The following is an 11,441-nucleotide window of genomic DNA, read 5'->3' as shown; positions in this document are numbered from 1 at the left end:
AGGTGTAGAGTGGTGCGCGGGCATGTTGTTTGGCTTTGGTGCTGGTGCAGTTGTGTTGGGAGAGGTAGAGTTTGGGTGGGGAAAAAAAATTGCGGTCCAGACTATTTTACCGTAGATGCAACCAGCCCTGGAGGCGGTCGCTTGGACCTGCATGGTTCCTTATTGCGGGAGGATAGGATAAGGAGAGACATTCACGAGGCAAGATAGCCCAAGACTGGCTGTTGTTTCCATGACGGAACCGCAACTGCCTAGATGCCTGAGATATAGACCGTCAGCCTCGAAAGTCTTGAGTGGATGGGAACGAGCTCCCCGTGCTCATTTGTCAACGACCAGCGAGCTCTCCCCGTTCCTGACTTTCAGCTGGGAGTCGAGTCGAGTCGCTTACCTACCATTTACGTACCTGCCATCCTGCCTACCTACTTACAGGTATTCAGGAGGGGGAACGGGTATGGCTTGTCCATATCCGGGGAAGGAGCAGAGCTGGTAATTAGGATACTAAATACTGAGGATTTGTTAGCGAAAGCAATTGTGCTTTACTATAACGGGGTCGCCTCATAATGTTCCACCAAATTTGCAAATTAAAAACTTCGGAGTTTTCCGCGTATAACCTATAGTTTTTTTATTTTTATACGTTAAATAGTTAAATTTTAATTAAATGTACAATTTTATTCGTTATTAATATACTAAAATACTATTAGTATTAGTATTAACGCGATATTAAACGTAAATATATGTTTACATAAATTATATGAAAATAAGAAAAATATATTAGTATAAACTGTCACGGTACAGTCGCTTATAAGGACCTCGCATGGGTTGTAGCCCCAGCTACAACAATGTTCCTCTTTTGCCTTAGTGTAACGGGTACTACCTTGGTCTGGTCCCGTAACATAAACCTTAAATTTTCGCGCATTTAATAATGCTGTTTTTGTAAAAATAGCTAAATTCTGTAAAATGAGATAAAGGGAAAGGCATACTAATCGCATACTAAATACTTAGCTAATCGTACTAATTACCAACTCTGGGAAGGAGGGCATGTTGTGCAAATGAGCACCTGGGGATGAGAGGCCACCAACAATACATAAGCTGGAAAATGAAGGAAGCAGTAGGTGAGTGGGTTAGAGGAAAATTGAAGCCATGAGAACAATCCCAATTTACATGGCGAGCTGGCACGAGACCAAGGACAACGGGCCATGGCATGTGCATCTCTTCCCACTTCTGAGCCATACCTATTCACCTCGCTTCCTGCTAGCTTGGCGGGTTTCTTTTTGCGCTGCTTCCCGCTTGAGAATTCAAAGGTCGCTGGGATATAGCGTTTTGCGTCTAGATCGACGCCGAGATAGTCCGGCGATGAAAAAGGCAGGCCAATGCTGAAACAGGATACATGCAGCCCCCACCACCACCAGCTTGACTCCCGCTGCCCCGCCAAAATCTTGACATCCGGAGGCCCGCTGCTCTGAGCTGTTCTGAATTTTTCTTCTTCCGCCTCGACAACCTAGAAAGCTCCTTCCTTCAATCCCAGGGACATAACCAGAATCCGATCGTCAACCTTCACCACCACATCTCTCCAGACAACCGCAACCATGGCTGGGTCTACGTACTCCCTGTCGTCGACGCACAAGGAGGTTTGTTACCCCTCTCTCACGGCCTGCCACTTTTACACCCTGAACGGCGACAGGTTTGAGTATTTGGGTGCTAACACAAACTATGGACGTAGATGCTCGAGAAGTCCCTTCTCGACTCCGACCCTGAGGTTGCCGAGATCATGGTAAGCTTGGAACCCTTCAAGCACCCCGCGTTGCCGCAATTGGGTCTTCCGCTCACGATCATTTCCAGAGAAACGAGGTCCAGAGGCAGCGCGAGTCCATCATCCTGATCGCCTCGGAGAATGTCACGTCGCGTGCCGTCTTCGACGCCCTTGGCTCGCCCATGTCCAACAAGTACTCGGAGGGCTACCCCGGCAAGCGTTACTACGGCGGCAACCAGCACATCGATGAAATCGAGCTCCTCTGCCAGCGCCGTGCCCTCACGGCCTTCCACCTCGACTCGGACAGGTGGGGTGTCAACGTCCAGTGCCTGAGTGGCAGCCCTGCCAACCTTCAGGTCTACCAGGCCATCATGCCTCCGCATGGTAGGCTTATGGGCCTGGACCTCCCCCACGGTGGCCACTTGAGCCACGGTTACCAGACCCCCCAGCGGAAGTAAGGAGCCCAGCTTCTACCTCACCCCATCTTCACTTCTGAGTCACCCCACTGACAGGTCCGTCCTTGTCTCAGGATCTCTGCTGTGTCCACCTACTTCGAAACCATGCCGTACAGGGTAGACCTCGAGACCGGCATCATCGACTACGACCAACTCGCCAAGAACGCTATCCTCTACCGCCCCAAGATCCTGGTCGCTGGAACTTCGGCCTACTGCCGCCTGATCGACTACAAGCGCATGCGCGAGATCGCCGACTCTGTTGGTGCCTACCTCGTCGTCGACATCGCTCACATTTCTGGCCTTGTCGCGTCGGGTGTCATCCCCTCGCCCTTTGAGTATGCTGATGTGGTTACCACCACCACGCACAAGTCGCTTCGTGGCCCCCGCGGTGCCATGATTTTCTTCCGCAAGGGCCTCCGCTCGGTGGATGCCAAGGGCAAAGAGATCATGTACGACCTGGAGGAACCCATCAACTTCTCAGTCTTTCCCGGCCACCAGGGCGGCCCTCACAACCACACCATCACTGCGCTGGCTGTCGCACTCAAGCAGGCCGCCACACCCGAGTTCAAGGCATACCAGCAACAAGTAGTTGACAACGCCAAGGCCCTCGAGAACAAGTTCAAGGCTCTGGGTCACAAGCTTGTCTCTGACGGCACCGACTCGCACATGGTTCTGGTCGATCTGCGCGCCCACTCTCTGGATGGCGCCCGGGTTGAGGCTGTCCTGGAACAGATCAACATCGCTTGTAACAAGAACAGTATCCCTGGCGACAAGAGCGCCCTGACCCCGTGCGGCATCCGCATCGGCACCCCGGCCATGACCAGCCGTGGTTTCGGTACTGCCGATTTCGAGCGTGTTGCTACGTATATCGACGAGAGCATCAAGATCTGCAAGGAGGTCCAGGCCGCCCTGCCCAAGGAGGCCAACAAGCTCAAGGACTTCAAGGCCAAGGTCGCCACCGGAGAGGTGGCCAAGATCAACGATCTCAAGAAGGAGATCGCCGCCTGGTGTCATACCTTCCCTCTTCCGGTTGAGGGCTGGCGCACTGACGCTGGAATCTAAACCTACCACCTGCACTGGAGGTCATGGCGACACCTGTGCGCTTCGATTTCCCAGTTAAATGTTAGCCAAGACGTCGAGCCCTGCACTACCTGGATAACCCGATCTGGCTTGTAGTGCGGTATTTCGTTCTTTGCACCTCGGGCTTTGACATTCTTTTCCTATTTCTATATCTTGTGTTTTTTTCGATGACTTTACTGGAGAACTGGAATTATTGGGGGCGATGGGAATAAGGGGGCCAAGAAAATGTGGAGGAAACACGCATTTCATCAGGCGTTGCGTTGCAATCTTTTCAACCGAAGGGCAACAGCGGAGTTTTTGGCATCTGGAGTGGATCGCTTCAACGCGGTTCCGAGAAATAACTCGGCTATTTTTTCAATATTGACTTGTCGACAGAGCAGTCGATGCTGAGCCAGTATTCAGAATTGTGTGCCCATGTGTCGTCAGCTCGCACCCAGATTGTCGAGACTGTAGTCAGCTCGCTTGATGCAGAGCGTGATTGTGAGGGTTGTTTGTCCAAGTGCCTACTAGGTTGGGGTAGGTACATGCCTATCCCTGGGCAGTACTTAAATGCCCGAGCATGGTCTGCTCATAAAGATAGTCGGGATGCGGCGTTGATATGATTATTTTAAATTTTTACATCAACGATGATAATGTATGGATAGCTAATGGCAGATGGTCACATAGAAGACCGGAACTATTGGATACGACGCTAATGGGTTGATAAAGGGAAAATAGATAAAATAAACTGCGGATTTATTTTTCACTGTTGTCCACTCGTAGAACGAGTGCCCTCGCTCGTAATCTTTGTTTATCGCTGAAGAGATGGGGGGCAAAAAGATGCGGTCTGTGTGGATCGAACACACGACCTTCAGATGTTGTGTCTGAAGTGTAACTTCAGTCTGACGCTCTCCCAACTGAGCTAAGCCCGCCTTGCTTGTTGACTTGCCGCCAATTCTCTCACCTGAAATACGGGAGATCGCAGCCGGCGGAGGAGGGCGTGTGGGCCTGGTCCCCTCCGATCGCCACGCACCCTGACTCGCCCGGACGGGCTGGTGGGCTGCGGCGATTGTGGCTGCTCTAGACTCGGAGCGCTCGAGAGTACGCCTACCCAAGAGTAGCAGCTGTTTGATATTTGACGGACATGGACATGTGTGAGCTGGTGCTCAGGCAGCAGGGTATCGTTTTGAAGACATCGTTCATGACACAGTTCAGCAGGCGTTTGGGCTGCACACGGCGCTTTCTAGATCAAGTGTTGACTCCTACTACTTGCTTCAAAGATGGGGGGCAGACAAAAAGCAAGAGAAACATAAAGCTGCCGGGGAATGGGGTTGAAACGAAGACCATTTGTGTGTCCTGCGTGAAACTGAGAACTCCAACGCCTTGATGATTTTTTGGGTATATATGTTAAACCATCTGACCCCCCTATAGGGTGTCGGTGTGCATCTGTGTGGGTGGGGGTTGGTTTTATCGATCGCCGTCCTCCTGTTCTCGTTCGACTCCTGATGCGATATATGGCGAACAAAAGAAAAGAGTAATGAGCGAGAGAAAGTCGGAACGTGGAATAGCAGGAAGGAGTGAAATGAAGGGAAAAATTAGTCGTGTGATAAAACAAAGGATAAATGAAGTGCGTGGGAGAAAGTACAATCCTCAGAATGGCGAGGCAGCGAAACACCAATGATCGAACAGCGTGTAAAGACGAATGTCTTTCGCGCGAGAAGAAAATCCTGACCACCGACCCGAGGATGTAAGTTCTAATGGATTGAAAAAAGAAAAATGAAGGGAAAAGAAATTGCACCAGGGAAGGAAACAATGTGGTGAAAAAAGACCCAAAAAAACAAAAAACGAAAAAAGCCCATTCATGGAAAGTCAGTGGGAACATTGTCGCCCATGCTGGACATCCTAGTGGATGCTCTCGGGGCTCATCATGCCGATTCCCTCGTCCCTGTCCGTGTGACTCGTATTTCCCAGGCTCTGCATGCTCTCGACCCTCTCCATGCCGGGAGCCTGGAGCACAAGGGCAGGATTGGAGAGCCCCTTGAGTTTCTTGGCAGGTGTCGAGCCCTTCTCCGGGGCCGAGTTGACCCCGCCCGCAGCCACAGCCTGCGCGCCGGCGACGGCTCCTTTCCCATCTGTAACTTGCGCCAGGCCAGACTCCAGCTTCTTCTTCTTCTTGGCCAGTGCGATCTGCTCCTTGGGAGGGCGCTTCTGCGGTGACACGATTTTGCCCGTGGCTCCAAGGCGCGGCCTCGGCCTCCGCTGCTTGACAGGGAGGTCCTCGTCTTCCACAAGTGGCTGGTCTTGGTTTGCGTGTAGTTTGGCGAGAAAGAAATTCTTGACAAGCCCAATCTGCTCCTGTATGTTTTCCTTGGTGACAGGCTCGAGAGGCGGCAACGGCTCGCAGAGCTCCAGCTCCACAGCGCCAGGCACCGCGGCCTGACTCTGGTGGTTCGCGTAGACACGCCTTTGGAGCAGATGAAGTGGGACGGAGAGGAAGTCGAGTCCCAATTCTTTGTCCAAGCCCAAAGACTTGAATCCAAAGAAGTCTTCCCCAAGCTCCTCGGCGAAGTCGCCCCCGACAAACTGCTCGCTTCCGTCCTTGAATGCGCCTGCACCATCCGGCCCCGCGTCGTTCAGAGCAGGGCGGAGCAGGTCTGAAAGATGCGCCTTCATGCGCTCATGGATGGTGACGAGCTTGCCTCCAAGTCGCTCGACCTCCTCCTTGGCATAGCATTCCAGGGATTCTGGATCATATCCGTTACCGGCAAGCGTGTGCAGCACAACCTCCTCTGGTGTGAATCTTGGCTGCCAGCGGTGACCCTGCTCGGCAAAGGTACCCATTGCCGGCTTCTTGTCCGCCTCGTTATAGACGTTGAAGGTCCGCACAAGCTTCTGGAAGAAATCAGCTGCGATATCTGTGATGGTCTCCAGAGCCGATGGTTGGAACTCTTCAAAACCAGCATGATAGAGGATCTTCCCCACAGAACGCTGCAGTGCTGATCGGCAAGCCTCAGGTGCCATCACCACGCCCTCACCCGCGGTGAAGTGTGGTTCGATATCTGCCTCCACAAACGGCTCCGGATTGTATTTGGGAAACTGGTTTTGGTAGATCTGCATGGAATTGTCAGCGTCCGGGTCCGGGGAGATACATGTGAGAGATGATGACTGTGTTGTCGTACCTGAGTCTGGATTTGCATCTGCTTGATGACTCCGATCTTGGAACACAGCTTCCTGGTTTCCTGCATCTGGTGGATATTGGAATCTATGCGCTTTGTGAGGCGACTGGAGGGGGCAGTGAAGTGGCCAGGAGGCACGATCTTGAGGAAGTCTTCGTGCTGGTTGATGACCTGTCCTTCGCCGTCTTCTACCCACTGAAGCTTTGTGGGGATGTCCGGGATTATGGTCTGGGGCTCGTAGTAGTCGGGAAGGACTCTCTCCTCCTCATCTTCCATTCCCTCGGCGAGTGTCTCGGGAGCCTTCGTCTGCTTCACGGCGAACGCTGAAGACTCGGCCTGCGTCGGGGTGAGGAGGCCGTTGGACTCGGCCTGCTGCTGGTTCTTCAGGAACCGTCGCATGCCCGACTTTGTGCGCAGGAGAGCGGGTTCGTCGGGATTCAGTCTGCAGCCCTGGAAGAGCTGGTGGCGCTGTTTGGAGACAAGTGCACGATCACGCTTGGTGACCTGCTTCCAGATCTTGTACTCCTCGTCCTCGTACACCTGGACAGCAGCCTCTCCAAGAGCCTCACCAAATGCCAGGCCATTCAGAGAAGGGCCGTCGATGTCCATAGCATCGGCATTGTTGGTGGCCCCCGAGTGGCCATTCATGCCGATTGGAGTGATGGAGCCAGCGACCGGAGTGCCGAATCCGTTGCTGCCATCCATAACCTCGGAGCCCTCTCGGCCTTTGGCCAGTAGCCCGTTAAGCTGGAGGACAGGCTTTTGGTCGCCGGTAGGGGTGTTCTCCTTCTGGTCCGAGGGTGCCTTCCGAGACTTGTTTGTTCCTTTGGTGCCAGCCTTGCGTCCCCGAGAAGACATGATGGGCTCGTCGTCACTGTCATCGCCGGCGTCGTCCTCGCCCCCGTTTTGTTTGCGGCGCTCCTCAGCCTCAACCTCAGCGCGAGGGCGCACGACGATGTCGGGGATCAGAGGGATCAACTTCTCGGCCTCCTTTCTCATGCCGTTGGCCATGCGCCGCAGGTGGTGATTTAGGTCCTGGTTGTACTTCAAGCAATTGTCCCATATCAGATTCAGGTCGTGGACAAAGTCTGCTTTCGACTTGTACTGGAGACCCTTCAGCTTCTTGGTCATGGTGCCGAGGTCCATTGGTTGTTTGATGACTATTGCGGCGCGTATTAGCAACGATGAGACGAGTATTGAGCGCTCGCCGGTGAGACTTACGATTATAGTAGTCGGGCGCATCGCGCTTGTTCACTCTTTGGAGGAAGGGCGTCGAGTACTCAGTGTGCGCCTTGAGTTCGCTGAGGACTTTCTCGGCCGCCTCATAGAGCTCCTCCTGGCCCACGTTCTCCTCGCTGGCCCATTTACTCCGATTTTTCCTGACCTCGTTCATCAGCGACCTCAACTCCGCGTCCGACGCCCGGACTTGATTCCGCTTCTGATCGATGCGGGCAATCAGGTGCTTCAGTGTCAGGCTCGATGCGCCGAGATTGGCGCTGCTCAGAGTGCCTTGGTTCTGGCCAGGGCCTTGGCTCGAGTTCGGACCCGTGTTCTTATCCATCTCGGCCTGCAGCTGCTTCTCGGACTCTTCTAGCTGTTGCTGCTCCAACATGGCAGTCCGGTCATTCTCGAGCGTGTATATTAGGGTGTGGAAGCTGCGCTTAGCGGCCTCCTCGGTCGCGATGCGAGCCTCCTCCAGCTCCTTGCGCGCATCTTCTGACGTCTTGACCTGACCTTGCGAGGAAGTGTCATCCTTGGTCTTGGCGGTGTGCTTCCCGGGTGACGAAACGGATTGTATTGGGGAGCTACCGGACTTGGACGGCGAGAGGAGCTGGCGGTTCTCGGCCGCGTTCTTGGACTTGAGAGGCGAGCCTTGCGTGTCTTCGTCTTCATCATCTTCTTCGTCGTCATCGTCGTAGTCATCTTCGTTGATGGTGCGCTTGGCCTTCTTCAGCGGCGGTTCTTGTATGGGCGCATGATCGGTGTCGGGGATAAGGGGTGTGGCGACGGCCGGGGCGCGATTCCAAGACTCTATGGCGTCGTAATTGTATGAGCCGTCCTCGGAAAATAGCAGGGCGATCTTGGATTCGCTCTTGCGGAAGAGGTCGGCAAAATGCGCGCGGCGGTGGTCTTCCTCGATATCGGATGCCTCAGGCACCAACGTCATCGAAGTGTCAACGGGGGTTTGTGTTCGCGCCAGTCCATCATCAAGAGAGTGCAGCATCTTGTTCCCGTTGTAGGCGGCGACGGGCATTGCCGGCCAGGCTGGCTGGCCCTGATGGAAAGACATGCTGGGGACCGTCTGCGATCAAGGAAGACGCGGTTGGGGGGTCGCCATGCGCGGTGATGCTGCGGTCGCGTCCGGCCGGAACCAGCGAGGTTCGCGCGCCGAGAGTCACATAGGAAGAAAGCGCGCCTTCGGTGGTGATGGGGAGTGCAGTTTGGAGGACAGAAACGATGGTTGTGGTTGAGCCTTGATGGATTGCAACAGGTGCGATTTGGCGTGAATCGACGGTTGAGGTTGTTGAATTGGCAGATGCGCTGCTGGGCGTGGCACGTTTCTGGAGTGGGCGAATTTTCCCTGATCCCAGATTGGCTCGCCCAGGGCCAAGGTACTTTGGGCGCAGGTCCGCGACGGGTTCCAAATGTCCGCCAGGGAGGTTTAGAGTGTCGCGCTGAGGATCTGCATACTTCTCCTACGTGATATCTCCTTCTGCCATTTGATGGCTCAATCACGATGTGGAAAGCGAGTATTGCCGGGCCTTCGCTATACCCCAGATCTGTACCGTGTACATGTGCCGCCCGCCTTCCGGGGATGCGCCAGGTCCCAGTGGTGATTTGGCTCCACCGGCCCTGGGCGGGAAACGGACTAAAGGGACCCCCAACTCCGGTGCATTGGATCCATCTATCGCATTCGTTGCACGATGAAGACATTCAGCTGTAGCAAAGCAGAGGTAACTCTGCAAAGAGTTTTGGCTGGCTAGGTATCCCTTTGAGAGCCGTCGACGTGCCGACCATTCATCACTTCAAAACGTGTGCTAGTCATAAGAATAGGAAGGAAAGCAAGAGGAGTAAGGCTTAGAAAAAAAACAAAATAGAATTAGGAGGTGCATGGCAGCACATTGACGGCGCTCAAAGGCATATGATGTCTGCTCGGGCACCCATCGATCGATCTTTACACCACGAAGCAACCACTCAATTGCTGTAAGCCAAATTAAGCGACGCGATTGTGGATGGGATGAACCACGTGCAACGAGGGTCTTAGGGTCGCAGAGTTCAAGATACGTGGTCTGTTTAGTCGGTCTCCGAAAAGGGGAGAAGCAAAGAAACAAACACGTGAGGTCGCATGTGACTTGAGGCTTTGTCGGCTTGGGTTATTTGAAGCTGATAGATTGCGGGCTGGACTTACTAGTAGGCTGTCCTGGCCCCGCTGACGAGCGTGGACAGCGTTGGCCATTACGTCTTCAGCCGCATGCGCAAATAGAGGCCATCACCGGCGACTAGAGCCGCCAAATGCGCCGTAAGACAGCGATCCCCACAGCTCGATTCCCACCCGACTGCTGCCTCCCGCCGGTGCCACAAACAGCCCAACTCGGCCGCCGCTGCGGAGGCCACCCGCGTCGACCTAGCCCCATTCGGCCGCCATTTTTCCAGGACCTGACCCCTGCCACAGAACAAAGCCCCAGAGCGAGCCGTCCAGGCTTCCCAACTCAACATCCCTGCCGCTCCGCCCTGCAGCTGCTGGCGTCAGACGGTGGAGCCCCTGCCGTATTGCGCAAGAAAGCGAGGTCGCCATCGTGCCAGCTCTTTGTCCCACGCCGATGGAGCTCGCTTCCAGTCTGTCCTAACCACACACCCTACGCCGCCCAGCGCCGCCCTCTCTCCAGCTCGGCCGCGTCGCACCACCCCAAGCTGTGCGCCGCCGCAGATAGCGAAGCCCAACTGCACGCGCCTCCATGACCCTGAGCGTCTCGACACCACCAACTCATCGTCGATCGCAGGGACACGATATCGTGTGCTCCTTGCCCATCTGCGCCCCTCCCTCTAACATCCGCCACTAGCCAAATCGCGCCAAACAACCATGAGGATACGACTTCCTTTTGCAGGTAAGACCACCGCTCGCCCAATTCAGGCTCTACCTACCGCCGTGTCGCACAGAACGGGAAGAGGGGAAGACGTAGAAGAAAATTGCGGGGGAGGGGAGAAGGCTGACCACGGGACAGGGGGCTTCTTCTTCCTGCTCCTTATTGCGGGCTACGCCGGCCTAACGTCGCTGCAACTGGGCCATCTCATCAACGACAAGCTCTTGCACTTCCTCACGTTTTTCGTCCTGACCATAGTATTTTACTGGATCGTCGACACGAACCGCCGGCGCACCCTGAACCTGACCCTGACCGTCTGCACCGGCGCCCTCGGGGTTGGCTCCGAATTCCTACAGGCCATCCTGCCCAACGACCGCGACTTTGACGTTTACGACATCGTAGCCAACCTTGTTGGCAGTCTGGCCGGCTTGGGCCTGTGCAGTTGGTACCACAAGCGCATGTTGGAGCGCAAGAGGGTCCGTAGGGGCTACGGCGCCGTCGCGGGCGAAGAAGGTGGCGACGGCTTCGGCGAGGAAGACGACCTGGAGCTAGGCGAAGGCCTCGGTCTCGGCGGTAGTGGCCACGAGGAGGGCATCACAGAGGTTTCTCGCCCACATGACGACACCCCAGCCAATGGCGGTGGCAGGGGTCTGACTCTTGAAGAGGAGGTTGATAACTGGGACGAGAACGAGGTTGACGCATGGGACGATGCAGACGGGGCTGGAGACATTGGAGACTCGGCGCCCGTGACCAAAAACAAAACAGGAAAAGGGCCGATGAACGGTGATGGAGATGGCGCAAAACGGGCCGGCTGAGCACCAGGTTTCGGGTCTTTATCTGACTTTGTCAGGTGGTTCGTATGCGTTTGTATGATTCTCGTCGGTTATGACATCGCGGAAGAATTGGGGAAATATGTCAGATT

General features: G+C 54.8%; 5 protein-coding genes and 1 non-coding gene across 6 annotated transcripts; 3 read left to right on the top strand and 3 right to left on the bottom strand.

Annotated features, from left to right (window-relative positions):
• Positions 1-683: 683 nt before the first annotated feature.
• On the bottom strand, positions 684-1,037 carry GGTG_05779 (hypothetical protein; the record flags this gene model as incomplete). The annotated part of the gene is made up of 2 exons (XM_009223586.1): positions 684-922; positions 1,010-1,037. The coding sequence occupies 2 exons, from the start codon at positions 1,035-1,037 to the stop codon at positions 684-686; spliced, it is 267 nt and encodes an 88-aa protein (XP_009221850.1).
• A 409-nt stretch (positions 1,038-1,446) lies between these two features.
• GGTG_05778 (serine hydroxymethyltransferase) lies at positions 1,447-3,661 on the top strand. The gene is made up of 4 exons (XM_009223585.1): positions 1,447-1,625; positions 1,718-1,768; positions 1,837-2,201; positions 2,277-3,661. Exons 1-4 carry the CDS (start codon positions 1,584-1,586, stop codon positions 3,262-3,264), a joined length of 1,446 nt encoding a protein of 481 aa, XP_009221849.1. The 5' UTR covers positions 1,447-1,583; the 3' UTR covers positions 3,265-3,661.
• A 441-nt stretch (positions 3,662-4,102) lies between these two features.
• Positions 4,103-4,193, bottom strand: GGTG_20123. Its single transcript has one exon. It is a non-coding gene; the product is annotated as a tRNA-Phe (tRNA).
• Positions 4,194-4,416: 223 nt separating this feature from the next.
• On the bottom strand, positions 4,417-9,019 carry GGTG_05777 (bromodomain-containing protein). Its single transcript, XM_009223584.1, has 3 exons — positions 7,659-9,019; positions 6,441-7,597; positions 4,417-6,372 (listed from the first exon to the last, which is right to left on the bottom strand). The coding sequence occupies exons 1-3, from the start codon at positions 8,725-8,727 to the stop codon at positions 5,164-5,166; spliced, it is 3,435 nt and encodes a 1,144-aa protein (XP_009221848.1). The 5' UTR covers positions 8,728-9,019; the 3' UTR covers positions 4,417-5,163.
• A 931-nt stretch (positions 9,020-9,950) lies between these two features.
• On the top strand, positions 9,951-10,397 carry GGTG_05776 (hypothetical protein; the record flags this gene model as incomplete). The annotated part of the gene is made up of 1 exon (XM_009223583.1): positions 9,951-10,397. The coding sequence occupies one exon, from the start codon at positions 9,951-9,953 to the stop codon at positions 10,395-10,397; it is 447 nt and encodes a 148-aa protein (XP_009221847.1).
• Positions 10,398-10,518: 121 nt separating this feature from the next.
• Positions 10,519-11,334, top strand: GGTG_05775 (hypothetical protein; the record flags this gene model as incomplete). The annotated part of the gene is made up of 2 exons (XM_009223582.1): positions 10,519-10,543; positions 10,661-11,334. 2 exons carry the CDS (start codon positions 10,519-10,521, stop codon positions 11,332-11,334), a joined length of 699 nt encoding a protein of 232 aa, XP_009221846.1.
• Positions 11,335-11,441: the final 107 nt, after the last annotated feature.

This window comes from Gaeumannomyces tritici (genome assembly GCF_000145635.1).
Source record: "Gaeumannomyces tritici R3-111a-1 unplaced genomic scaffold supercont2.3, whole genome shotgun sequence".
Lineage (NCBI taxonomy): Eukaryota > Fungi > Ascomycota > Sordariomycetes > Magnaporthales > Magnaporthaceae > Gaeumannomyces > Gaeumannomyces tritici.
Note: the sequence above shows the minus strand (reverse complement) of the source record. Positions and strands in the feature narration are given on the sequence as shown.

Coding starts and splice junctions, on each gene's coding strand:
- GGTG_05778 (XM_009223585.1), top strand. CDS start 1,584: ATGGCTGGGTCTACGTACTCCCTGTCGTCGACGCACAAGGAG. Junction 1,769..1,836: donor CTGAGGTTGCCGAGATCATG/GTAAGCTTGGAA, acceptor GATCATTTCCAG/AGAAACGAGGTCCAGAGGCA. Junction 2,202..2,276: donor TACCAGACCCCCCAGCGGAA/GTAAGGAGCCCA, acceptor TCCTTGTCTCAG/GATCTCTGCTGTGTCCACCT.
- GGTG_05777 (XM_009223584.1), bottom strand. CDS start 8,727: ATGTCTTTCCATCAGGGCCAGCCAGCCTGGCCGGCAATGCCCGTCGCC. Junction 7,598..7,658: donor TGCGCCCGACTACTATAATC/GTAAGTCTCACC, acceptor GCGCCGCAATAG/TCATCAAACAACCAATGGAC. Junction 6,373..6,440: donor AGATGCAAATCCAGACTCAG/GTACGACAACAC, acceptor AATTCCATGCAG/ATCTACCAAAACCAGTTTCC.